Below are 27,401 nucleotides of genomic sequence, written 5' to 3'. Positions count from 1 at the left end.
AACTGAAATGAATGAAGCCTCCATTTCTTCATTATGATATAAAACATCACAGAATCAGAGAACTTTATTCTTTAGCACAGAACTTTAAAAAAAAGATCACCTTTCAACATTAGAGGTATAAGAATATTTTTAAATAGTACATTATATATATTAAAAGTTAAATATTTTTCAACAAGAATGATGGATAAATATTAGTATGGTTTTTTTTTTTTTTTTTTTTTTTTTTTGGCAGTACGCGGGCCTCTCACTGCTGTGGCCTCTCCCGTTGCGGAGCACAGGCTCCGGACGCGCAGGCTCAGTGGCCATGGCTCACAGGCCCAGCCGCTCCGCGGCATGTGGGATCTTCCCGGACCTGGGCACGAACCTGTGTCACCTACATCGGCAGGCGGACTCTCAACCACTGCGCCACCAGGGAAGCCCAAGAATGATGGATAAATATTAATTTTCCCTTTTCTTTTCCCTTCCTCTTTTCCCCCATACCTTGCCCAAGCCAAAAAATAAAGAATATAAGCCAATTTTATCTATCAATTTGGCACTCGCAGGAATATATAAGAAACGATTAAGTGTTTCAAAAAACTGGATCTAAAAATATACTTTAAAATTTTTCTAAAATATTATGATTAAATTTTAATGAAGGAATACAATTATTTAATAATGATAGGTTTAGTATAATAATTAGATGCTTCTCATCAAATCAATCATCTGAGATTACCATAATAATTTACAATAAAATATACTAATGGTCCAAAAATCTGCACCATTCTCATCTTGAAGGAATGAATATTTGAAAGTACTAAAAAGTCACGTATGGCTCTCTTTCTCATTTATAAATCAATGATGGCATCTTCAAATGCAAGAACTCCCCTCTACCTCTCCCAAGTGTACACACACAATCAAGCAGAACAAGAGATGCTCAATTCCTGAGTCACAACTGTGGATTAAACCACCAGATGACATATTAGAACACTACCCAGAAATGTACACTCCTGTTGCTACCTCTCTTAGAATCACCTTCAAACAGACTATGGCCAAGACTGAGGTAATTAAACTTGAAGTACACCAAGACTTAGCTTACCAAGTCTACTACCACATCAAAATACTCTCAGGAAAAATTCTGATAGAAAACCATTTAGCAATTAGTTCTCATGATAAAATTATTTTTCATGGCACAAAAAAATTAAAGTATAAGCTGTCTTTTCACATACTTAGTATAGTCATATTTTCATTTCTAAAGGCTATTCCAAAAATGTTTGCCTAAAGCTAGACCTATTAGAAAAATATATCTTTATACATTACTTTAAAGGTATTGTTACTATATCACACTCAGGAAATAAAATTTTGCTAAGGGTGTGTTAAACCAGTGATTCTCAACTTTTGGAAGGCTGTGGTCCTCCAAGAGGATAATAAAAGCTGTGACCAGAGAAAAATGTGTATTTACAAATTTAAAATATGTATATAATTGTAGGGGTTCTCAAAGACAATTAAGCCCAAGTTAAGTGCCATACCCCAAATACTAACTCTTATATAACTACCTTCGTAGAAGACACTTAGAAATACAGCTATAGTTCTCCAGTTAAATGTGCGGAAAACAACTAAACCTATAGCTCCTTCATTTCTTAAATTAAAATAAAATGTATATACAAGTCAATGGAAACTTAACATGTGCTGCATATATTTAACACTTTCAAATACCTTTTAAACCCAATTAGCTATTTAAATTCAAATAATTTTTGTATAAAGTTTTACTTCTTGCATTACAACTTTTTTTAAATACAAATCATGTTTTTAAAGTGATCAAGTTTTAGAGGAACCTGATTCACTCAGGATCCACTTTGTTCCACGCATTACGTTTTTCTTCCTTACGATCTGAGGAAATAGAAAATCTTAACATCTACTCAACTTTGCTCAAATATTTTTACATTTTTGGTCGAAGGATATATTTAAATATGTATTTTTTCACATATAATGAAAATGACATTACTCCAGTTTACATCTGAGTGCCAAAATATTTAAGGTTTCATATTTTTTAGGAAAACAATAATTTGACATATTTTCAAGGGTACTAATTTCTGGAATAGAAGTTGAAAAAAAGAGAAAATAAAACTTTATAACTGAAAATTATCACTAGGTTACACCTATAGTAGACAAGGAGGATTAAAGATCAGTTAAATCACCACTAAGGCAGGTACATAAACTTCTATGACCTTTCTTATTCTACAGTCTTAAAGTGAAAATACCAAGAACCTCTCCTAGGCCTTGAAAAAAATATTTATGGGTAAGAAGTAATGTAAGACACTGAAGGGATGAAATGTTTTTCTGGAAGTACATAGACTTAATTTTGTTTTCCTTTGCTCATCTCCACAGAATGTTAAGCCATTAACTAAAAGGAGAAAATATGGAGAAATAATAAATGCAAAACCATTAATTACTCCAGTATTTTTGGAAAATATTTTAGCCTCGTTGATTGCCATTTGAATAAAGAACAATTTTTAAATAGTTGGTATAAAGAATTCAGGAATACATTTAATATAATATACTATACTGACCTATTTCCAATGGTTCCAGACAGTAATTACTTTCATTAATAGGAAGCAGAATGACCACTTTAATGTTAGGGTTATGTAGAAGAAGAGTAAATAGTTTTAAATTAATTCATTTCATCCTAAATTTAGGTTGTGAAATCCAATTGGGACCAGTGAAACACCTACCTACACACAAGTTAATAACAACTGGAAACCTTAAACAAATACCACAGCATTAACGGATTTTGTAATTAAATGTTTTCAATATCTAAAATTCCCTTTGACATTTTAAACTCCTCCAGTATTTAAAAAGCCCATCTTTTAGCCTGAACTAGTCTGATCAAAGATGTGAACAAAATATTTACTTATGAGACAAGGGAAAATGTGCTGTTAGGCCAAAATCAATTGGTGCTTAATTAAGAAAGCCAAAGGGTTCTGACTGGCGTATGGGTTTCGTTACTGTGGGTGCTTTATAAACACTGCTCTGGAGTCTGGACGATCCCTAAGGAAGTTCAGATGTACAGCTGACATGTAGATTATGCTCATGTAAACAATGTGAACACATTGTGAACACATTTCTCAATGGGAGAAAATCATGGCAGCATATTACTTACAAGGAAAACTTTAAGGCTACCAGGGATATGCAGTTCTGACACTGCTCTCTAGGGAAGAATGGAAAATGTTTACAAATTTAACTGAACCTGAAAAGAGCCAAAGTAGAAAAAAAGGTAAAGGGACAAGTAAGGGGGAAGGAGTTGCAAGGTATATCTCAAGGCCCTCCACACAAAATTATCTTAAAAGTTTCACCAGAAAGGTATGTTAATTCTTGCTTATGTTTAGTTAATAAAATGATCAACTGCTCATTGGGGTGGGGGAGGATGAGTGGGAGATGAGTGGGAAGGGAGGGAGGGAAAATGAGATGGAGAGAGGGAAAGAGGGAGGGAGACAAGGGGAGGAGGGAGAGGTGAGGGGAAGTAGGCATTGATAAAATCCTTGGCAACACAAGGTTATTAAGCCTCTGAATACACGTGACACTTTATACACTAAACGGGATGCTCTGTTCCATAAAGGTATCATTATCTTCTCTCACTCTTCTTCCCAAAAAGGTCCTTGATTCCATTATCAGTATCAAAACCAATGATTTATCACCATTACTGATTAGATTAAGCCCTGGAGGCAGTACTAGGCTGATCTAGACAGATCTTTTGGCTTCATTTAATGTATATAAATTTCCCTTTGTTTCTGTTTTTTTAAACATTCAGGACCAAGTGATGATTTTCCAGTATAGGTTCCAGAAACATAATCTGGGTGGGTAGCTCAACCATTTCACAGACACAAGACAACCTGCTCAGCACTTACTATGAATTCAATATAATTCTGCATACATTACTTGTCTAATTAAGGTACACAGCAGTAGGAATGGGTGACGTTAATGATCTAAGAAAACTTTCATATTTTGCTATGTGTTTATGTTAGAAAGCAGAATACAAAATCTGCATGAATTTTTAGATAAAAGAGGGGACCTTCTAAGAAGATAGGGTTCTCAAACGGTTACTGTGAACTACGCCTCAGGATCCCTGAGGTATAAGTGCATTTCTTCAAATTCTTCTTCTGCCATTTTGGGTAAACTTGGAAGAAGGTGTTGAGATGTACTGTCTTCCCTACCTCAATGACCCCTAATATTTCATATTTCTTTCCTACCATTGTTTATAATACTTTACCCAATGTGAATTACTGCTACATTTATAATCAACCACCTGGAAGGCAATACATCTAAACTTTTATTTAAAATGATATAAATTATTTTTTAGAAATTTATTTCAAAAGGAGGACCTTGACACTCTTACAGAAGTTTTTGAGTGAAAGAGCATTATCATGAACTTTAAAAAATAAGGAAATACTATGGCCCAGATAGACTTATTTTCTCAATAACCATTTTCTCCTTTAAATTTATTTTTGTGTGCTTTTAAACATCCTTATATTTAATTTTTGTTCATATTTAAATTTTGCTTTAAAATTTTCAACTACACATTTGGACTATGGTACCAAAACCTAGAACATAAAACTCATAATGTGTTCAAATATGACTCACTGAAGAATACAATTTCAGGTCTGGTAAACTACCAGCAAATGTGCTTAGAGACTTGCTATCTGGAACTCACTGGAAACAGTTACTCAACTTACCTGGGGCTAATCCAGCAGCAGCAGCAGGAGTCCCCATGGATGGGTGAGAGAACACTTGAGAGAAGGCAGACGCATGTGCCTGGGACGCGTTACTGAGCCTGGAGGTTGATCCTCCTTTGGGAATAAACTCGCTTGCAGTAGGATTTGGTGTCTATTTAAAAATCAAATATAGTAAGTTAACACATTTTAAGCCCAAAAAGACACTGAATCTACTAGGCATTATTCCACACTGCTCTATTTACTGAGTAAAATATTTTATTGAAAGGAATTACAGTGTTCTTTAGTTTTCATATTTTGGGGTGGGATAATTAAATTTCTTGAAGAAAAATTTTCATCAAATTTGAGGGTTTTAATCATTTCATTTGCAGAATTTAACTTCAGAACATGAATATTTGCCTTTATTGTCAAATATACATCATTACCAAACTATCCTAACACATTTTAGAGAACTGGGAGGTTGAAACTGCCTCAAAACTGAGCCAACAAGTTTCAAATTTAATGTCTTTAAACCACTTCTACCAGGATAAAGGTCAAAACTGCCTTTATTCCAAAATTAATCACTTCCTTCTTTATAAGCACTTAAGACATTTCCCCAATAATATGATACCAAGTATTTAAATAACAGTAAAGACAAGAAAAGCACTTAAAAACAAGGCAAACACACGAGAGGACTCAAGATATAAGAAAAACATAATAGAGGCTCCAATGTCTGCTAAGTATTCATGTAACTTGTTATATTAAAAAACATTTTACTATGAGATTACATGAAAAAAATTTCCTCCCAGTTGTACAATGCCACCTTTTATCTAGTCAAGTGGCATGGTACCTTTGCCTTTAAGAATGACTAGCACGTTACAAGACTGCAATTCAATTTCACAAATGGTCTATATTTTGTCCATGTGGAAAAAATGAATATCCTAAATATTTTTCTGAAATTGTGACCTACATGCTTAAGTATAATGAAGATTCAACACATTGATATTTGAATTCAACTTCCAAAAGGGTCGACCAAAGAAATAATTTAGTATGTTCATACTTCAGCCCACATTTTCTGTATACATATAAGCTAAGTTTAAAATACACTGAATCATGATGCAAAAAAGTTAATCACTTGAAGTATTTTAGAACTGATCATTAAAATGGAAAAATATTTCCATAGAAGGCATAAAATAAAAAGATGGACTAATTACTGTACAATCCAAGAACAACTTCCCTACTTGATATGAATGACATTTTAAACTCCTAGGTTAGAGCTCAAAATACTAAATTTGGAAAATAGCAAGTCAAGAGGCTAACCTCATTTTAAACTCTAAAACAAATGATATTTTACTAGTTACGTTCCAGCTAAAATTAAATGCAAAGTAATAAAATATAGAAAAAATGTTAACCTGTGCTTAACTACAATATACTAGATGTACAGAGAACCTCTTTTACTGCCATATCTAAGACATAAAATTCTGAAGGAAAAAAAGAATCAGGCCTGAACCAAAACATATTTTCCAAAGAGAAAAAAAAAAAGGCCTCTTCTGTCACTTATGTGTCTATTTTAAAACCTTCCAAATTTAAAACACTGGCATCTTCTTTAAAAGTACGGCCAATTCCTTAATTTCTGGAGTAGAAAATAAGCTAACGCATTTTATTGACGTAGTAATCCCTAGTTATAAAAGAACAAAAGGTTACCAAGAGGATCACTTCAGAGCTAAATCAGTGTGTACTAGTTAATGCTGAATCTGTTTTAGAAGATGAAAGTCAAGATAAAATCAATCAGATAACTTGGTAAAAGAGTTCAAAACGCCTAGGAAAGATGGAGACTTCAGGATTACAACATTACTAAGAGACAGCAAATTTAGACAAAGAAATTAATCTAATCTAATCCCGAGAAACAAGTATCACCCAGTTTCCATTTCATTTATACCTTACATTTACCTTGAATAAGAGACTTTTGATTTCAAAGCTGAGTTTCTCTAAATCAAATCTATTTTAAATTAGTCTGAAAGACTATTTTTAAGGGATCCTATAAAGGAGAAAAAGGAGGGGGAAATCTATTCTACCTCCCCCAAATAATTTATACATAAAATGCCATTATAACACATTATAAAGGTCCTTCAAATTTATTATGATGGAAGTTATTAAAATTAACTATGAAAATGTATACACTGAACTGCAACTTTTAGGGACTCAACAACCACAGATCCAAAAAACCTACCAGCAATGAATTTTAATTAAGAAGTGAAAAGAAGGGCCTAAACCCCTCCCTCCATTTTTTTCCTGATTTAAGATGGCAAGGCATTTCCCTTGACTGGGTGGTTAGAGAGTTTGTTTTATTTCAGATGAGTTTATTTGAGATGAGAGAAAAGGTTAAAGAATTTAAATGGCAGAAAAAAGAATCACATAGTAGGTATAACACAAAAAACAAATTCTAGGAATAAGTGAGTAGCGCTAATATTATTAACAGTTAATAAAAATTCCTCTAACCAGATTAGAGAACTATTAAAAATACTTAAATAATGAGAAATTATAATAATGAGAATACTTTCTCATGATAAAATTGTTAAAATAAGAACTATAATAAAAAGATGCATTCTTAAAACCACTTTAATATAACTGGTTTGTAACATATATAAGGGTTTTATAAAGCAACAAAATAGCATAGGCACACACCTTTAACATGTTAAAAGAATACTTTTTTAGAGATAGATAAGGCAAAACTGGTAACTAAAACCAGTATCACATGAAAATGACATCTCTGTTCATCAGAAAATAAACGATTGGGACTTCCCTGCTGTCACAGTGGTTAAGAATCTGCCTGCCAATGCAGAGAACACAGCTTCGAGCCCTGGTCCGGGAAGATCCCACTTGCCACAGAGCAACTAAGTCCATGCGTCACAACTACTGAGCCTATGCTCTATAGCCCGTGAGTCACAACTACTGAGCCTGCGCTCTAGAGCCCACAAGCCACAACTACTGAAGCCTGCACGCCTAGAGCCCATGCTCTGCTACAAGAGAAGCCACCGCAACGAGAAGCCCGCGCACCGCAAGAGTAGCCCCTGCTCGTCGCAACTAGAGAAAGCCCATGCACAGCAAAGAAGACCCAACACAGCCAAAAATAAATTAAGTTTTTTAAAAAAGAAAAAGAAAATAAACAATATATATATATATATTTTTTTTGGTGGGTTTTTTTTTTTTTTTTGTGGTATGCGGGCCTCTCACCGCTGTGGCCCCTCCTGCTGCGGAGCACAGGCTCCGGACGCGCAGGCCCGGCGGCCACGGCTCACGGGCCAAGCCGCTCCGCGGCATGCGGGATCTTCCCAGACCGGGGCACGAACCCGTGTCCCCTGCATCGGCAGGCGGACTCTCAACCACTGCGCCACCAGGGAAGCCCTAAACAATATATTTTAGCTTTAGGAGGCGAAGGTTACATCTAGAAAGAAGAGTCAAGGACTCGGGTTATATAAATTTGTCTAACTTCAACAACACTAAAGAGAATGCAATAAATGAGAAAAGGAATAGTGAAAAAGAACACCAAAGTTTTATTACTCCCACCCTGTGACTTAGATAATCCCATCATAACTCTCTAAATATGTTCCTATAATATTAAATTTGTGGGTTTTCTAACATACATATATTTCTATTCATAATTTCTAATTTCTATTCATACTTTATTTAATTTATTTTTATTTGTTTATTTTGGGCTGCGTTGGGTCTTTGTTGCTGTGCGCAGGCTTTCTCTAGTTGCGGGGAGCGCGGGCTAGTCTTCGTTGTGGTGCGCGGGCTTCTCATTGTGGTGGCTTCTCTTGTTGCGAAGCACGGGCTGTAGGCCTGCAGGCTTCAGTAGTTGTGGCTCGCAAGCTCTAGAGCGCAGGCTCAGTAGTTGTGGCTCACGGGCTTAGTTGCTCCGCAGCATGTGGGATCTTCCCAGACCAGGGCTCGAATCCGTGTCCCCTGCATTGGCAGGCAGATTCTTAACCACTGTGTCACCAGGGAAGCCCTCTATTCATACTTTAAGTCCTAATTTTCATTCGTATCTGAAACAGCTCTAAATGTACATTTGGGAAGAAAATCAATGTTTATGTCAAACAGCAGACATTCACTCTGTGAGAAGTTATCAATAAAAATAGAGTTTTAGGTTCTCACACACTTAAATTTACACCACTCTCACAACCAAAAGAACCAAGTGCATTTTATTTAGTGAGTTCTTCAAACCGACATCATCCCCCAACATTTGGATATGATTCCTACCTGTACTCTCCAGAAAGAAATATACTAAGTCAAGAGTCCTGGCCTTTAGCTTAAAAAGCACTGTTGTAATTATTATCATTATATTTTAAATGAAATAATAATTAATGTTTCAATTCAGGCATCCCAACCAACCAAAATGATAGTGTTTCCTATTTTACCAATGACTGATAAAGGTTTTTTTTTTTTCACAAATGAAGTAATTTTCTGATGAGGTTTCTAGCTCAAGATTAATACAAGTTTAAGCTTTTCTACTATCATATTATTTCTTGGAAACTGTTACTTTTAAAGTCTAATTCAGAATTTAATACTCTGCTGGACTCCACTACAATCAAGAGTACTTATTAAGAACACAATAAATTAGTGCCATAAATTAAGGGACTAATTTAATAAACAGTGAAACAAAATAAAAAGTTCAGCCATTAATTTTTAATTAGGTAGAATGACAGGAAGAGGTTTATACTGAATAAAAACACAACACAAAATATTATGTAATATTTCATTGCAAATATGCCAAAAGGTCTGTAAGAAAAAGAAGGTTGTCTTAAGGTAATGTGACGAATGACTGAGGAATCACTGCTATTCCTGAATATTGGTCAGGCTTTTTAAATTCACACAGTAACCTCATAAAACCATACAATACCCTCCTTAGTAAAGCTCCTTGTAATGAGCTCAGCTTGCTTTACCTCTTAATAGCTTCATAAGCTGCTATCAGTAATCTTTCTACTCTCTGAATGAACGTGAATGACCTGGTACATTTTTCTGAACAGCTTTATCTAGATATAATTGACATATAATAAACTGTACATATTTAAATGTAAGCTTTGATAACTCTTGACATAGGTAGACCACCATGAAACCACTACCCAAATCAAGAAAATGACTGCATTCCTCATGCCCAGAAGTTTCCACAGGCCTGAATGAAATCCCTCCCTCCTGTTCCTCTCTGCTCCACTGCTTGGGACTCCAGGCAACCACCGATAAGCTTTTTGTCACTATACACTAGTCTGTATTTTCTAGAATTTAATATAAATGAATCTTACATACATATGTAGGTGCTGGGTTCTTTACTAGCTTCTTTCACTTTGCATCATTAAGATTCATCCTTCTTATGCTTTCTTTAGATTTAACTTGTTCTTCTTTTTCTAGTTTCTTAAGATAGAAGCTGAGATCACTGATTTGGGAACTTTTCTCCTTTTCTAATACAGGCATTTAGTGCTACAAATTTCCCTCTGATTACTGATTTAGTGGCATCCCACAACTGTTGGCATGTTTCATTTTCATTCAGTTCAAAATACTTTTAAGTCTCCCTTTCTAATCCCTCTTTGACACATGAGTAAGTCAAAAGTGTGTTATTCAGTCTCTGAATACTTGAGGATTCTCCAAAGATCTGTTACTGGTTTCTAATTTAATTCTCTTGTGGTCGGAGAACACATTTCTATGACTTGTACCCTTTTAAATTTATTGAGACTTCTTTCAAGACCCAGAATTGGTCTGTCTTGGTGACCAATTTCTATGTGAACTTGAAAAGAGTATTCATGTGGTTGCTGTGGGGCACAGGGCTCTACAAGTAAACTACCAGAGCTGCTCAGGCCTCCCATCTCCTTACTGATTTTCTTCCTCTTCTAATTATTGAGAGAGGAGTACTGAAATCCGTATCACCGACTATTTCTCCTTGCAGTTCTACTAGCTTTTGTCTCATATATTTTAACTCTGTTTTTAGGTGCATCAACATTTAAAAATGGCATATCTATGCTCCTAATGAACTGTCCCCTTTATCAAATGACCTTCTGTATTCCTGGTAATATTCTCTGCTCTGAAATCTACTTTTTCTAACATGAATATAGCTATGCCAGCTTTCTTTTGACTAGTGCATGGTATAACTTCTAATCTATTTTCGTGTTTATGTTTAAAGCAGGTTTCTTGTCAGCTTCATATAGTTAGCGTTTGCTCTTTTTCTTTAATCCAATTTGAAAATCTCTGCCTTTTTATTAGGATGTCTAGAGGACTTATATTTAATGTGATAAGTTCAGGTTTAAATCTATCTACCATGTTGTTACTTATTTTCCATTTCTTCCACCTGTTCTTTGGTCTCCTTTTCTGTTTTCTGCCTTCTCTGGGATTAAATGATTTTTTAAATTTTCATTTTACCTCCTCTCTTGGCTTGTTAGCTATAACTCTCTCTGTTCCGTTACTGTAGTGATTACCTTAGGTTTTACAGTACGTATATTTAACTTATCACTGACTATCTTAGTCTGCTAGAGCCATAATAAAATACCACACTGAGTGGCTTAAACCAGCGGTCCCCAAACTTTTTGGCACCAGGGACCGGTAATGTGGAAGACAATTCTTCCACAGACAGGGGGAGGCAGGGGGATGATTCAGGCGGTAATGTGAGCAATGGGCAGCAGCAGATGAAGCTTCGCTCGCTTGTCCGCTGCTCACCTCCTGCTGTGAGGCCCGGGACCTAACAGGTGGCAGACCAATACTGTTCCGCAGCCCAGGGGTTGAGGACCCCTGGCTTAAACAATGGAAACATATTTTCTCACAGTTCTAGAAGGTGAGAACCCAAGATCAACGAGCCAAGAGGGCTGGTTTCTCCTGAGGCCTCTCTCCTTGGCTTGCGGAAAGCCATCCCCTTACTGTGTCCTCATAGCAACAGGCCTTTTCTCTGTGTGTGTGTGCAACCCTGGTATTTCTTCATCTTCTTCTAAGGACACCAATCATATTGGATTAGCGTCCATCCTTACAACCACATTTAGCCTTAATTAAATCTTTAAAAGCTCACTTCCATATACAGTCTTTTTTTTTTTAAATGAATTTGGGGAAGACACAATTCAGTCCATAACACCAACTATCACTGAATTTTAAACTACTTAGGATAGAGTGTAACAAGCTCACAATGTTATACTTCCATTTCTCCCCTCCCAGACTTTGTGCTATTATCATCATATATTTTATTTCTACATATGCTATAAACCCAACAACACACTATCACCGTTTTTGCTTTCAACAGTCAACTATCTTTCAAAGAGACTTACAGAACAAGGGGGAAGGTTTCTTATATTTACTCATGTAGTTACTGTTTCCAGTGTTCTTCATTTCTTTGTGTAGATCCATAAGGTATTTTCTTCCTTCTGCCTGAAGTACTTTCTTTAATATCTATTAAGTACACATATACTGCAGGTGAATCCTTTCAACTCTTGTATGTTTAAAAAGGTGTTTATTTTGCTTTTTAAAAAATATATAATTTTGAAGTAATTTAAAATTCACAAGTAGTAGTATCCTTCACCATCTTTCCCCAAAGATATCATCTTACATAACTAGAGTATATTTTCAAAACCATAAAATTAACACTGGTGCAATAAGTTTAACTAAACTGCACATTTTATTCAAAATTTCACAAGTCTTTAAATGCACTCAATGGATTACATTCTTGCATTTTTCCAAAGAACGGAATTCTAAGTTGACATTTTTTTTCTCTTCCTATATTTTAAAGTTATTGTTACACTGCCTCTGGCTTGTACTGTTTCCAACAAGAAATATGCTATCACTTACATCTTCGTTCCTCAAAAATGAATATTTTTCCCTTGGGCTGTTTATCTGGTGTGCCTTGGTGCAGTTTTTTCCCCGCCATGTTTCCTTCGTGCTTGTTTTCATTGAGCTCCTAGATCTGTGGGGCTTACAGTTTTCATCCAATTTGGAAGATATTTGCCCACTGTTTCTTAAAATACTTTTTCTGTGTGCCCTTCCCCCACCCTGCTTCAGTGACTAAAAATACAAGTGTGTTAGGCTGCTTCAAGTTATCCCATGGCTCACTTTTTCTCTATTTTTTGGATAGTTTCTATCACTATGTCTTCAAGTCCACTAATCTTTTCTGATGCAATGTCTAATCTGTCATTAATCCCATCCAATACTTTTCATTTCAGACAAAGTAGTTTTAAATTTTAGAAGTTTGATTTGGATTTTTTTTTTTTTTTTTTGCGGTATGCGGGCCTCTCACTGTTGTGGCCTCCCCCGTTGCGGAGCACAGGCTCCGGACGCGCAGGCTCCGGACGCGCAGGCTCAGCGGCCATGGCTCACGGGCCCAGCCGCTCCGCGGCATATGGGATCCTCCCAGACCGGGGCACGAACCCGTATCCCCTGCATCGGCAGGCGGACTCTCAACCACTTGCGCCACCAGGGAGGCCCTGATTTGGATTTTTTAATAGGTCTTCCTTGTCTACACTAACATGTTTAATCTTTCCCCTAGTTTCCTGAACACATGGAATATTGTTATAATAACTCTTTTGATGTTCTTGTATACTATTTATGTATTATAATTGATTACATTTCTTCTCCTTATGGGTCATATTTTCCTACTTCTTTGCATGGCTGGTAATTTTTGATCAAATGCCAAATATCGTCACTTTCATCTTTTTGGGTGCTGGAGATATATATATATATATTTAAGAATGCCTTGTGTTTTTTTTTATTTTTAATAAATTTATTTACTTTTTATTTATTTTTGGCTGAGTTGGGTCTTCACTGCTGCACATAGGCTTTCTCTAGCTGCGGCGAGTGGGGGCTATTCTTTGTTGCAGTGCTCAGGCTTCTCACCGCGGTGGCTTCTCTTGTGGAGCACAGGCTCTAGGTGTGCAGGCTTCAGTAGTTGTGGCGCACAGGCTCTAGAGCGCAGGCTCAGTAGTTGTGGCGCACGGGTTTCGGTGCTCCGCAGCATGTGGGATCTTCCTGGACCAGGGCCTGAACCCGTATCCCCTGCCTTGGTAGGCAGATTGTTAACCACTGTGTCACCAGGGAAGTCCTAGATATATTTTTATTGCTATAAATATTCTTGAGCTTTGTTCTCCATTGTCATTAAACTGATTAAAAATTAGTCTGATTCTTTCAGGTCTTGCTTTTAAGTTTTATTAGTTAAGACTAGGGCAGCATTTATTCTAAGGCTAATCTGGACCCACTACGGAGGCAAAAGACTTCCCATTACCCTACTTAATGCTTCATGAATTATGATGCTTTCCATGTTGGCTTGTGGGAATAGGAACTATTCTTGGCCTTGTGTGAGCTCTGAGAATTACTTCCTGTAATCTTCTCAGGAATCTCTTTTTCCAGTTCAAGTGACCTCCTCACTCATAGCCTCTGATAAGTACTCAGCTGAAGATGCAAGGAGAATCTCTGTAAGTGTCCAAAGTTCTATGTATGAGCTCTCTCCTCTCCAGTACTTTTTTTGTGAGCTATATCCGGCTTGGCCTCTGTAAACTTCCAGTTTGGTCTCCCTAATTAGATAGATCACTAGGCTCCACCTGAGTTCCCACTCCAGGCACCAGGCTCAGAAACTCCCCCCACCGAACAGTGAGCTAAGGTAATCATGGGGAGCTCACCTCATTTGTTTCCCATCTATCAGGGATCATTGTCTTTCACAGCCTGATATCTAATGTCTTGAAAACTTGTTTCATATATTTTGGTCAGTTTTTTTAGCTGTTTCTGGAGGGAGGGTAAGTCTAATCCCTGTTCTTCCATCTTGGCCAGAAGACAAATTTCGTGGTGATGTTTTCCAAACATAAGGTATTCCTAATTTGAGCTTAAGTTATAAATATATAAAATTTAGCCAACTCCTTGTTTTGGCTAGATCAGACACCCACTAGTAAAGAGGTGTTTTGCAACTATTAATTCAAACTATTTATGAGCAAATCAATTACTTCCCTATAAAGCTGTTTTTTCAAGTTTTGTTGTGCTTTCTATACAATCTCTTTCCTAAACAGATAAATTATGTCACAACTATCTTTCTGATAATGCAGTTATCTTTGAAGCATCAAGTCAGCATCAAGTCATGGAGTCTATTCTACATCCTAAATATTTCTCAAATTCAACTACTTCTACTCATGTCATTGTCAGTGCCCTAGACTAGGCTACCATCATCCCAACAGACCAACTTGACTCAAGTCTTGCACAACTCAAATCCATCTTCTACTTTCAGCCAGGATAAAAGAGAGAGAGTGAAGCAGAAAAAGAGAAGGAGGAGGAGAAAAAGGAGGGGAAAATGGGAAGAAAGAGAAGGAAAGTTTTATTTAATGACTTAATTGCTGAAATCCAAAGACTGATCAGGTCAAGTCTCCACTGTCCTTGACTGAATTGAATTAAATCATTAAAAAAGAGAGAGAGATAAAATGTGGATACTAACCTTAGCCATATCTACTTTTTTCCAGAACGTATGACTCCAATCTCCCATCTTCACTACTATTCTTCTCTCTTTAGAGTGACAAAGGGGCCTAGTTTTGGACTAATTCAAAAGATTCATGCTCAAGGTAGAGGGTTGTATGTATGTCTGTGTGTGTCTGCGTCTTGGCAAGGGCAGAGAGCAGTGAATTATTTGGAAAGGTGGAAGAGAGGATACTGATAATGAAGGAGAAAGGCAGGAATAGGCAAGAATTTTGCCTTGATAAAATTATCTAAAAAGGCATAAAAAGATGAGACTTACAGACATAAAGAGCAGCACTATTCAGAGCGAGTTTTACTCGTCTTCAGTGTTCATGAATAACACAGAATAAAGAGGAACAGGGTGAGACAGAAAGGAGAAGTCAAATGGCTAACCAGAACCTCCAAATTCATATTTCTACATGTTTGGTTTTTTTTTTTTTTGCCTTAATGGGTTGTTATTTCTCCAGATTTCAAGCATATCCAAATACGGTCAATTTAAAATTTATCACAATATACTCAACTTCTGGGCTATTCAGAAACTTAATATTTTAAGACCAGTCAAGTTTCATCTTATAAAAGTTAACATATAACACTACTACTAAAAAAACCCCAAAACAACAACAACAAAAAACACGACTACTATTGTGAAATGAGTCTAATATCACAATTTACAAATTTTCTGAAGTAAACTGGGCCTTCTGATAAAACAACCCAATAGAGGAAATATGATTCTTTAAATAAATCAGATTCAAATTGGTGGGGACAGTGAAGTAAAGTTGACTACTACTGTTTACAAGAGATTCACACCATTGTTCTTTTAAATAGAAGTTCTCCTACTAATAATCTGACTATCTTAAGGGCAAAGTGGCATGTGTATGTCAGAACCTGCCAGATGAAAATCAATTAGTAATAAGCTTTATGTTATGGTAGAGTTAAACAAAAAAATTTCTATGAACTCAGCTTAAAGTCATTCTCTCTATATAAGAGTGTGAAACTATAAGCACATTAACTTCCAAAGATGCTCATTAGTTCATCTTTCATAAAGTTTGTCAGAAATGGGTAACACTATTCTTGAGAATAGTTTGATACTATGTATCAAAATGAAAAGCAAGCATATCCTTTGACCTAGTATTCCTACATCTAGGAATTTAGGCTAAGAAGAAAATCACCCAAGTAGAAAAGATTCCATTTAGCACAGTTTTTTTAAATGACTTTTTTTTTTTTTTTTTTTTTTTTTTTTGCGGTACGCGGGCCTCTCACTGTTGTGGCCTCTCCCGTCGTGGAGCACAGGCTCCGGACGCACAGGCTCAGCGGCCATGGCTCACGGGCCCAGCCACTCCGCGGCATGTGGGATCTTCCCAGACCGGGGCACGAACTGGCGTCCCCTGCATCGGCAGGCGGACTCTCAACCACTGCGCCACCAGGGAAGCTCTAAAATGACTTTTTAAAGTGGTGGGGGGGAGGGATAACTAAAATATCTATCAATAAGGATCTGGTTATGTGGATTATGGTATATACAATAGTGTGCAGCTATTAAAAAATCATGTGAATTGATATATTTTTATTTACCATGAAAAGAGGCCAATACCACTATTGAGAAAAAATAAAGTAAAATTAGGCTACAATACAGCAATTATACTAAATTGCTTTTTGTAAAATGGTGTGCATATGCCTAAGAGAACGGGTTGGGCAGGGAGGGAGGCAGAGGGAGAATGTGTGTACGTGCATGTGCACCGGTGTGTAAAAGGATTCTAACTAAAGATGCTCACTGAAGTGCTAAAAGAAGATTCTATCTCTAGGTGAGGAAATGGGACATTTTTGCTTCCTCCTTTGTACTTCTCTGTAGTATGTGAATTTTTTTCAATAAGCATATGTAACTTTTACAAAAAGTTTTAATAAAGTTTGTTAAGATTTGTAAATTATGAAGCCACTTACACTACTCCCTTTTCTTTGCATATCATCATCACTGAATGGAGTGGTATTAAGAATTCAGAGAATATGCAATATTCAAATTGAGACGAGTAGAACCAATGTATATAAAAAAGCAAAATCTGTATCTGGAGGATAGAAGGCATTTAAAAACAAAAACAGAGGGGCTTCCCTGGTGGCACAGTGGTTAAGAATCCACCTGCCAATGCAGGGGACACGGGTTCAAGCCCTGGTCCGGGAAGATCCACATGCTGCGGAGCAACTAAGCCCGTGCGCCACAACTACTGAGCCTGCGCTCTAGGGCCTGCGAGCCACAAAAACTGAGCCTGTGGGCCACAACTACTGAAGCTCGCGTGCCCTAGAGCCTGTGCTCCACAATGAGAAGCCACTGCAATGAGAAGCCCGCGCACAGCAACGAAGACTAGCCCCTGCTCGCCGCAACCAGAGAAAGCCCGTGCGCAGCAACGAAGACCCAACGTAGCCAAAAATAAAATAAATAAATTTAAAAAAAAAACAGATGAAATGCTTGCTCTTCCATTAAAAGTTATTCACATGTCAAAGTTCTCCAATAACAGTAATCATTAACCATCACAGAGGTATTCATTAATTCTTAATATTACTCTTCCTATTTATGTGTCAATTATTGGGTTGGCCAAAAAATTCGTTTTTCTGTAAGATGTTAAGCAAAAACCCAAAATGAATTTTTTGGCCAACCCAGTATCTCAATAAAGTTGGGAAGAAATATTACTCTCCCTAAAAGAAGCAAAAATATCCATTTAGGTCAGTTAACGAGTAGTCCAGGAGACAGCAAGGCCATCACCACATTCCAGAGAGGCAATGATTACTTTACACAGCTATAACTATCTTGTATACCTATGTACATCTTCTATCCATAACTATATATCAGTAAAATCTATTTTTTTTTTTTTTTTTTTTTTTTTTTTTTTTTTTGCGGTATGTGGGCCTCTCACTGTTGTGGCCTCTCCCGTTGCGGAGCACAGGCTCCGGATGCGCAGGCCCAGCGGCCATGGCTCACGGGCCCAGCCGCTCCGCGGCATATGGGATCCTCCCAGACCGGGGCACGAACCCGTATCCCCTGCATCGGCAGGCGGACTCTTAACCACTGCGCCACCAGGGAGGCCCTCAGTAAAATCTATTTGTCACGTTGCATAGTAATATTTACTTGGAGGCATTCTCTCTAACCAAGAATCCTGCCACATTTAACCACAAAATTTAACATATACTAAGATTTTTCAAACATTTTTCCATAATGATATTTTACATCATGAAACTATACCAAAGGAAAACTTAAGAAAATGTACAAAACTTAAATTCAGGACTAAATTTAGCCAAATACTCATCTCACCAGATAATCGTTAATCCAGGTTAATTCATTCAACTAGTTGAATAGCTAATAATAAAAGACAATGTGCTGGGCACTGTTCTAGGCACTGTGGAGAACACAATATTTGACACATAGGCACTACGTTCTAGAAGTTCACAGGCTGGCATTTCACAGGTACAGAATGTACCCTGAACCCTATTCCACACTCCCAAGAGCTCAGAACATCCATGTATCAAAAAAAATATTAACTACCTATAGTGTGCCATTCACTGCTAGCCTGTAAGTTATATACACATTAATTACAGCAATGTGAAGTGCTACAGAGGAGTGAACAAATGCTTAAAGCTGTCTAATTAGGTCATAAGACCATATGCTTGAATCGAATCCTAAAAGACAAGTTTGCTGAGTCAAGGCAGAGAGAAGAGCACAGCAAGCAAAGAGAATGTTCAAAGGCAGAGGCAGGAAGAGCACGCTACTCTTCCTCGTGCTGCAAATTGTTCAGCAGGTCTGCAGCAGCAGGCATCCAAGGTGCCTCTCTAAGAGACTTGGAGTGTATTCTAATGACAGAGAACAGATGACAAAGATGAGAAATCAACCAAGTAGTGGTGTGAATGAAAAGACCAGAAGCAGGAAACCAGGTAAGAGACTACAATAGTAATAGTCCAGGTAAGAAGTGGAGGTGCGCCTAAACTGCACTTTGGTAACATTAAAAGTGAAGAGAGGGCTTCCCTGGTGGCGCAGTGGTTGAGAGTCCGCCTACCGATGCAGGGGACACGGGTTCGTGACCTGGTCCGGGAGGATCCCACATGCCACGGAGCGGCTGGGCCCGTGAGCCATGGCCGCTGAGCCTGCGCGTCCGGAGCCTGTGCTCCACAACGGGAGAGGCCACAGCAGTGAGAGGCCCGCGCACCGCAAAAAAAAAAAAAAAAAAAAAAAAAGTGAAGAGAATTCCGAAGTAGCACAATCACAGATCTTAGTGGCCAAAGAATGTGGCAGATATGGAAGATGGAAGAATGAAGAAGAACTCACAACTGGGTGATATCAATAACCAAGACAGAGAGTGGGCATATAGCTGTGAATAAGTGTGTACAGATGTGTGTGAGTGAAAGAACAGGTTTGAAGGAAAAGATATAGTATTCATTTTAGACACACTGAGTTTTTAAAGTCTTACACCATATAGATGAAGATGCTCAGAAGCAGGTAGTGTGTGTGTGTGTGTGTGTATATATGTATATATATATATCTGGGAGTCAAATGTGACTAGGGAGTAGCTGAAGTAATGAAGATAAGTGAGATCACCTAGGGGCACTGCGTGCAAAGACAGAAGAGTCAAGGACAGAGCTTGGGAGAGTTCCTGAGGGCACGGCAAGGGACACGAGGTCCCTGAAAGAGACTAATAAAGAACAGTCTCAGAGCTAGAACAATAGTTTCAAGGAAAGAGGAATGGACGACAATGTCAAACGCAGTAGAGGTCAAGTAAGAATTGTGACTTTTGGTAGTTAGGTAAGCTTACTGAAAAAGAGTCCCAATAGAGTGGTGAAAGCGAAAGGTAAAACTCTGGGAATTAAGGGATGAATGAAAGGTGAAAAAGTAGCAACAAGTAGGAAGCAGTTCTCAAATTGTATCACACAGTTTCCCAAATGTACTGACCACAGAATATTTCCTCATGTAGCACTCCTTGGTACTGGAAGACCAAGCTAGGAAGAAGACATCAATGTCAAGGGAGAGACTGTTTAAAACTGAAAAGGGATAAATAATGAAATAAATTGCTAGAGGGACTAAAGACAGGTTCTGAAGGATATAGTAAAGGAACACCTGTTTGTCTGCAACCAAAGGAAAAATAGTGAGAAAGGGTGTAAGTGAAAATGTTGTACATAGTTAGAAAGCCAACATATGAAGCAATTCATTCTCAATGACCTCTTTTTTCCCTCTTCTAAAGAACACAAGTCACTACTCAAAAGTGACAGAGGGGATGAACAGGTCTGAGGTCAATGGTAAAGGTTTAGAATAGCAGCTGCAGAGAAGAGGAGAAAAGAAGAGGATCTGGGATGGGCTGTGGGTGAGAAATCAGAACTTACATAGTAATATCATTTTAGCTGCCCCACCGTTCTATAACTTTTCAAAGTCCTGAGGAACTCTGAGTAGATGGACTGAAGCGTCACTCTTATAAATTCCAATCCACTCCATCTAAAGCCCAAAGGATCTCATTTCCTGGGGCATAGAGACTAGAAATCTCCTGAAATAACACCAAAATTCAGGAAGTAACTAAAGACTGAAGCATATCCAGTGAGTTTCCAAAACCTCCCTGGGATCTTAAAAGTAACAGTAACAAGCAACTAGAATTCACAGCAGAATTTGTGGGCCAAAAGATTTTAATGTGAGCATTCTTACAAATTAAATACTTATAAGAAATGCCATTTAATCAGACCACAAGGGGAAAAACACCATCAAAAGAGATGTCAACAAGTATGAATCTCCTAATACACCCAACAGTTCAACAGTTATCATTCATTTACATCACTCTGGGGGTAAACTAAAACAACAGTAATACTAATAATTTATGATTCATAACTCTACTATTTCCAAAGGTCTAAGACAAAATGAGACTTACATGTTACATAAAGTCTTTTATATATATATATATATATTTATATATAAATAAGACTTTATGTAACATGTCATTACTTTTAGGTACATCTTAACCTGCAATACTCTGAGAAGTTTATAAAACCATGCATTTCCCATCCTTTCATTCAAGTTGACATCTGATTGTTACATGAAGGATGGGAACACATTGTTATCCCTTCAAAAAAAGCATTTTTAAAGTAATTTTTTAAACTATTCAAATGAGTCAGCATTAAAATGAGAGCCCCAAGAGACACTTAATGTCACTGCCTCTTTCCATATATACCACAATGCCATGCACATCTGATATAAATAACTGACAGCACCCTAAATAAACAGAAACAAAAACCAAGTTTAGGAGGGATGAGGTCAAACTGGAGGAATGGACATTTATTTAATATCTACTATACAAATAACAGATTCAAACAGAAATTTGAATCCTCACAGTAATTCTAAAAGGTAGGTGATAAAATAGTTCAATCCTGAACGGCATTTGAACCGTAATCATAGAACCAATGTAAAATCTCGAATTCACATGCAGATTGGTCAGGCAGAGGAATGGGCAATCATCTGGGCAGAGACTAAGGAAAGATGAAAGTGAACTTGCACTTCAGTGAAATAAAGAACTGCTGAAGCAGAGTTTCAGGTGACCTTCCATCTACCACCTGCTTGGTGTTTAGACTGAGACCATGAGAAAAATACAAAACAGAGGAGCTTTGTCACATAATAACACTGTCAAGAAGTAAGACTAGTACCAGGCTCAGAAGACCGAAAAATATCAAGAATATTTCTACAATGTTAAATTCTGAATTAAAAAAGAAAAAGAGAAGATCCTCTAACATTTCAAAAGAAATCACCACCCTATTTCTAAATCAATTGTGATAATTAAACTAAACAACAGTAATATATGATGGCTATAAATCCCAGACAACCTATGATCAATTTTTGAAAATATATAAAATTCTTAAAATAAACTACCACAAATTTCACATATTGCCTAAGAAAATAAAATTAAACAATGACATTTAGAGACAAGCAAAATACCTTAAGGGTACAAAAATAAACAATACATGCCTAGTCACACATATTTACAATTCAGTTGGAAAAGACAAACAGGTAAACAACCAATATAAGACATAATGAAATAACATTAAGTATTGTGAAAAGAGTAAAAAAAAAAAAGAACTTTTTTTTCTTTGAGGTGTTTGAGCAGGTATTTACAGAAAAGGTAGCATTTGAGCTACTCTCAAAGGAAAGGGGGGACTTCCCTGGTGGCGCAGTGGTTAAGAATCCACCTGCCAATGCAGGGGACACGGGTTCGAGCCCTGGTCCAGGAAGATCCCACATGCTGCGGAGCAACTAAGCCCGTGCGCCACAACTACTGAGCCTGCTGTACTCTAGAGCTTGCGAGCCACAACTACTGAACCCATGCACCACAACTACTGAGCTTGCGCTATAGAGCCTGCGAGCCACAACTACTGAAGCCCGCGTGCTTAGAGGCTGTGCTCCGCCACAGGAGAAGCCCGTGCACCGCAGAGAACAGTAGCCCCCGCTCGCCACAACTAGAGAAAACCCACATGCTGCAACGAAGACCCAACGCAGCCAAAAAAAAAAAAAAAAAAATTAAATAAAAATAAATTTTAAAAAAAAGGAAAAGGGAAGAAAGTTTTTTAGGCTCAATTAACAATGGTACAGAGATAAAAAGGTACAGAGAACTGACAATGTATTTCATATTATATGAGGTATGAAAGATTCCATATGATTAGAATTTAGTACATGTGGACAGTTAAAGAGAGATAGCCCTAGAAAGGCTGAACAGATCCTGAAGGAATTTGACAAAAATTATTCAGAAGATACACTGAGGGTATATATGTCAGTTATGTTTAAAAACAAAAAGAAAGAAAAAGGAAAGGAAAGGAAAGGATAAAAAGATACCGTGGAATTTTAAAGAATGAGGATTAGAGGCAGACAATATAGCAGGAAAATCTCAGGATATAAAACTTAATAGATCTGGGCTAGAATCCCAGCTCTATCACTTACGAACAATAAGCCTTGTCTAAATTGCAATTTCCATATTTTTCAAATGGGGATAATATGTCACTATTGTGGTAAAGACTTAATATGATGGCAAATGTAAATTGTCCAATGTATCATCTTTCAATTAATGGGTAGTCAAACCTCAGTAGTTTCCTTTTCATAATAAATGGTAGAATATGGGAGAAGACAGGGAAGAAATGAAGCTATGTACTCTCAGTGACTGGGAAGATGATAAAGCCATTAACTAAAGAACGAATATAAAGAGAATATAAAAGAAGCAGTAGATTTGGAGAAGAGAAAAATACACTGAGTTCTAGACTTGCCAAATTTGTAGTGATAGAGGGATATACATCTACATGCAAAGATACCAGAAGGCATGAAAGATTTGGGTCTTGAACTGAGAAGACAGTTCTAAGAGAAATAAAAATTTAAGAATCTTAGGCATTCACAGGAAAGCAAAGAACAAGTGAACCAAGAACAGGAGCTCACAAACAGCAGGGATGAAACAGAGTCAAGAATGCATGGTGGGGACTTCCCTGGTGGCGCCGTGGTTAAGAATCCGCCTGCCAACACAGGGGACACGGGTTTGAGCCCTGGTCCGGGAAGATCTCACATGCCGTGGAGCAACTAAGCCCATGCGCCACAACTACTGAGCCTGTGCTCTAAAGTCCGCAAGCCACAACTACTGAGCCCGTGTGCCACAACTGCTGAAGCCCACGTGCCTAGAGCCCGTGCTCTGCAACAAGAGAAGCTACTGCAATGAGAAGCCCACGCACCTCAACAAAGAGTAGCCCCCACTCGCCGCAACTAGAGAAAGCCCGCGCGCAGCAATGAAGACACAACACAGCCAATAATAAATAAATAAATAAATAGGCAAGCAAACAAACAAACAAGAATGCATGAGGAAAGAGCTTCAAATAAAAAAGTGGTCAGCAGTATTAAGTACTGGATAAAACTGTTGGATTTGGTGATTCAGGAGACCTCTGACAAGCTTTGGGATTTGTTTCCAGCAAAATTTTTGATAACACCAAACTCTAAGCACTGAAGGAATAAATGGGTTGTAAAGAAATCAGAGAAAAGACTAGAATCTATTTCAAGGGTCCCCAAGTGGGAACTCCACAGAAGTAGTAATGGAGACCAGATGGGTATGATCAACATTTCAAACAGCCATATGAAAAATAAATTTAGCCTCCACCAAGCTACCTCCACAATATAAGAAAAATATTAAATTTCTTTTATTCTCTAATTAGCATATTATATATTTTAGAATGAAAGCATGAATTACTGTTTTACAAATGTCCTGTGTTCAGTAGACAGACTCTTCCATATCACAAGATTCTTGGTAGAAAATAAATAAAAAGATTATTAAGTACTAAAAGGCTGGGAATCATAGGGCTCTTGAAAGAAATCCAGCACTGAAGAGAATAAATGCAATCATGAATGATCCAGGTAGAAACTTTCAGAGAAAGTTTCTGTTGCTGTTTTAAGGTTTTTGTTAGTTAGTTGTTTGCTTGGGTTTTTTTGTTTTGTTTTCAGAAGTGGAAAAACTTGTTTTTCCAAAATTTGTTTTCCAAAAAGATGTTAGGTCAAGATAAAGAAATCAGTGTAAACAAATATTTAAAGTTCCAGAAAGAAAGGCAGTTAAATATCACTGAGAAAATAAAAAAGATGAATCATGAAGAAAAAAGACTGACCTTACAAATACTGTTATGCATAAGCTACAGACCATGTCTGGAAAACTAAGTACCCATTCTCATCCTCAAAAAAAGCTGTCCTACAGAAGTTCAGTTAACCATTTAGACAATTACATCAATCATAGCTCTAGTACAACTCGAACTATGTTACACAGAAGTGAAGAGATTCTGAAGCCTGACAAACATGGGTTCAAAATTCTGCTCCTCCACCGACTACCATTTAACCTTAAAGTTACTTAGCTTCTCTGAAGATGTTTCTTCATTTAACAATAACAACCGTCCCATAAGAGCCCAAAAGAGACAATACATGTAAAGAGCTTAGCACAGTGCGTGGCACAAGGTAACCATTTAAGAAACATAGCTATAATCACTAAAATAAAATATAGATAAATATTTTTCTAACCTTAGGATTTAGAAGACCTAAGCTTTAAAGGAAAGGAAACAAATGAAACAGGAAAGATTAATATATCTGGCTACACAATCCTTTAAAATTTTTATATGTGAAAAATCTTTAAAATATTTGAAGGTAAACATAATACAAAACTAAAAAGCATAGGTACAGAATTGACTTATATAAGTTACTTTTCTCATACAACAAAAAGATAAAAACCCCAATAGAAAAGAAAATTGCACTGACATACTCTTTGCTCTAAATAAACAATACCAGGTACCCAACTTAGGAATCCACAAAGACAGTAATGGACACCGGGTGGGTATTTTTCAATGCTTCAACACATGACTGATAGTGTAAGGCTTTCTTACCCCTCCAACGTCACATCAAGCTAATAAGGCATTCCTTACATCCTTAAAAAAGAACTATTTGAACTATCTGAAACACAAAATAATATTAGTATTTGAAATATTAGATTCAGATAGCATCAATTCAATCTTTAGCACACTGAATGCAAATCTGTTACTAGCTTTTTAATTAAAAATAAAGCATAATCCTAGCATATATTATTTAAACGAACCTAATGATTTTTTCAAGCTATGCTAAAGAGAAGTACCTTGAAACTGCCCCTGAGATACAGGGGACAGTGGGGGGCGGTCAAGTGGCCGTACCTCTGCATCATTCGTGTTTCCCCTGCAACCTACATGCACTTCCACTTCCACCTGTATCTGTCCTTAGATAACTGGAGCCCAATTTATTTTCAGACTTTCTTTTTAAAACTGAAAAATAATTCTAACAATCCACATCAAACCTCTCTCCTGATCTCAAAAAGAAAAATTCAGTAAACATCCTTCATAAAGGATATGTCCATTATGAATTCTTATTCATAATGGACATATCCCAAACTTTCCACGGAAATTTTAAGTATTTGATTATGTGGACCACCCCCCTCCATTTCCCTATTTTTCCTTATATTTAGAAAAATACTATGAAATTTTCAGTTGAGACAAGTAACACGTTTTGCAGTATTTTGGGAACAACTTCTTTATTTCTGTGCCCAAGGTAACACAGATACTGCTATGGCATTAACACTAAACAGACCAAAATACTGTGGAACCCCCTCGTAATACAAAGTTGCTGACAGAAATAAAACCAAGTTGTTGACTCTGTTATATCTTTTCTGTGTGTGATATGTGTATGTGTGGTTATAGGCTTTTGGCTAGAAATATATTTTAAAAATATCAATGTACTCAGAAAGTTTGGGATGAAAGATATTCTACTTCCAGCTAAACTGAAATTTTGGTCAACAGAGCTATTTTATACAATTACCAATTTCTTTAAATGAGACTATAATAATTATAATCCAAATTAAAATGGAATATAATTCAAATTATTTTGTAAGTACTTCAGATTCAGAGTCATACAAAAGCTAGCCTTTGAGTTATAAAAATTCATTTTCATTAGCACAGATAATGCAAAAGACTGAAATGTATAATAACTCTAAGACAACATACTATTGAAGTTGGTTTTACAGCCAACACTTGACAAGTTTACATACAATTTTTATCTCCTAGTAAAAATGTACAAAAAGACAACATGTAGAGCTTTCTATTGTTCAGACTCCAAATAAATGAGATTTTCTGTAATAAATTTTATATGACTTTTTAATGTAGTACAACTTTGTGTATTAAAAATAATTAAACTTAACTAAAAACAAAATCCAAAAGGGAAAAACTAAATTAAATGGAAGAATAGGAAAATATACTACAAGCAGAGAAAGTTCAAAAAAAGCCACAAAACAAAAACATTTAGTTAGTGAATGGGCCACTACCCTTACTTTGATTTAAAAAAAAAAAAAAACAAGAAAACAAAAAACCTAAGTGTATCAGCTAAGTCATCCAATCTCATACACACCACCCCACACGGACACAGAAAGCAGCCAAAATATTCACTTTTCAAAAATGTCTAATAAAATTATTTTTACCTGTAAATTGTTTTCTGTGATTCTGTTCCACCAAACCATATTGATGGGTACTCCTGATTTACACCTGTCAGCAAGGCAGCCAATAGGGTTCTTTGCTTTTCGTGCCTTTGATCCCATCGGAACTAGCCTCTCCTCCAGCATCCCCAGGCGATACTTCCTTGGCTAGGAAAAAGAAGGAAAGAAACCAGGCCACTCCTAACATCCCCCATACTAATCTAAGCTAACATAACTAACATACAGAAGATATCAAGAATGGTGG

At 36.9% G+C, this 27,401-nt stretch overlaps 1 protein-coding gene across 12 annotated transcripts in view; it reads right to left on the bottom strand.

Annotated features, from left to right (window-relative positions):
• Nucleotides 1-27,401, bottom strand: part of PAN3 (poly(A) specific ribonuclease subunit PAN3) — a 120,484-nt gene that overhangs the window by 63,440 nt on the left and 29,643 nt on the right. For 9 of the 12 annotated variants that reach the window (XM_060080330.1, XM_060080329.1, XM_060080331.1 and 6 more), the window contains exons 5-6: nucleotides 27,143-27,304; nucleotides 4,707-4,857 (exon numbers count right to left, since the gene is read on the bottom strand). In XM_060080330.1, the coding sequence (XP_059936313.1) occupies nucleotides 4,707-4,857; nucleotides 27,143-27,304 (313 nt within the window). The remainder of the gene's footprint in view (nucleotides 1-4,706; nucleotides 4,858-27,142; nucleotides 27,305-27,401) is intronic. The other 3 variants (XM_060080325.1, XM_060080326.1, XM_060080327.1) reach the window with 1 other exon arrangement.

Source organism: Mesoplodon densirostris, chromosome 17, assembly GCF_025265405.1.
Source record: "Mesoplodon densirostris isolate mMesDen1 chromosome 17, mMesDen1 primary haplotype, whole genome shotgun sequence".
Lineage (NCBI taxonomy): Eukaryota > Metazoa > Chordata > Mammalia > Artiodactyla > Ziphiidae > Mesoplodon > Mesoplodon densirostris.
The sequence above is the reverse complement of the archived record's forward strand: the minus strand, read 5'-3'. Positions and strand labels throughout refer to the sequence as shown.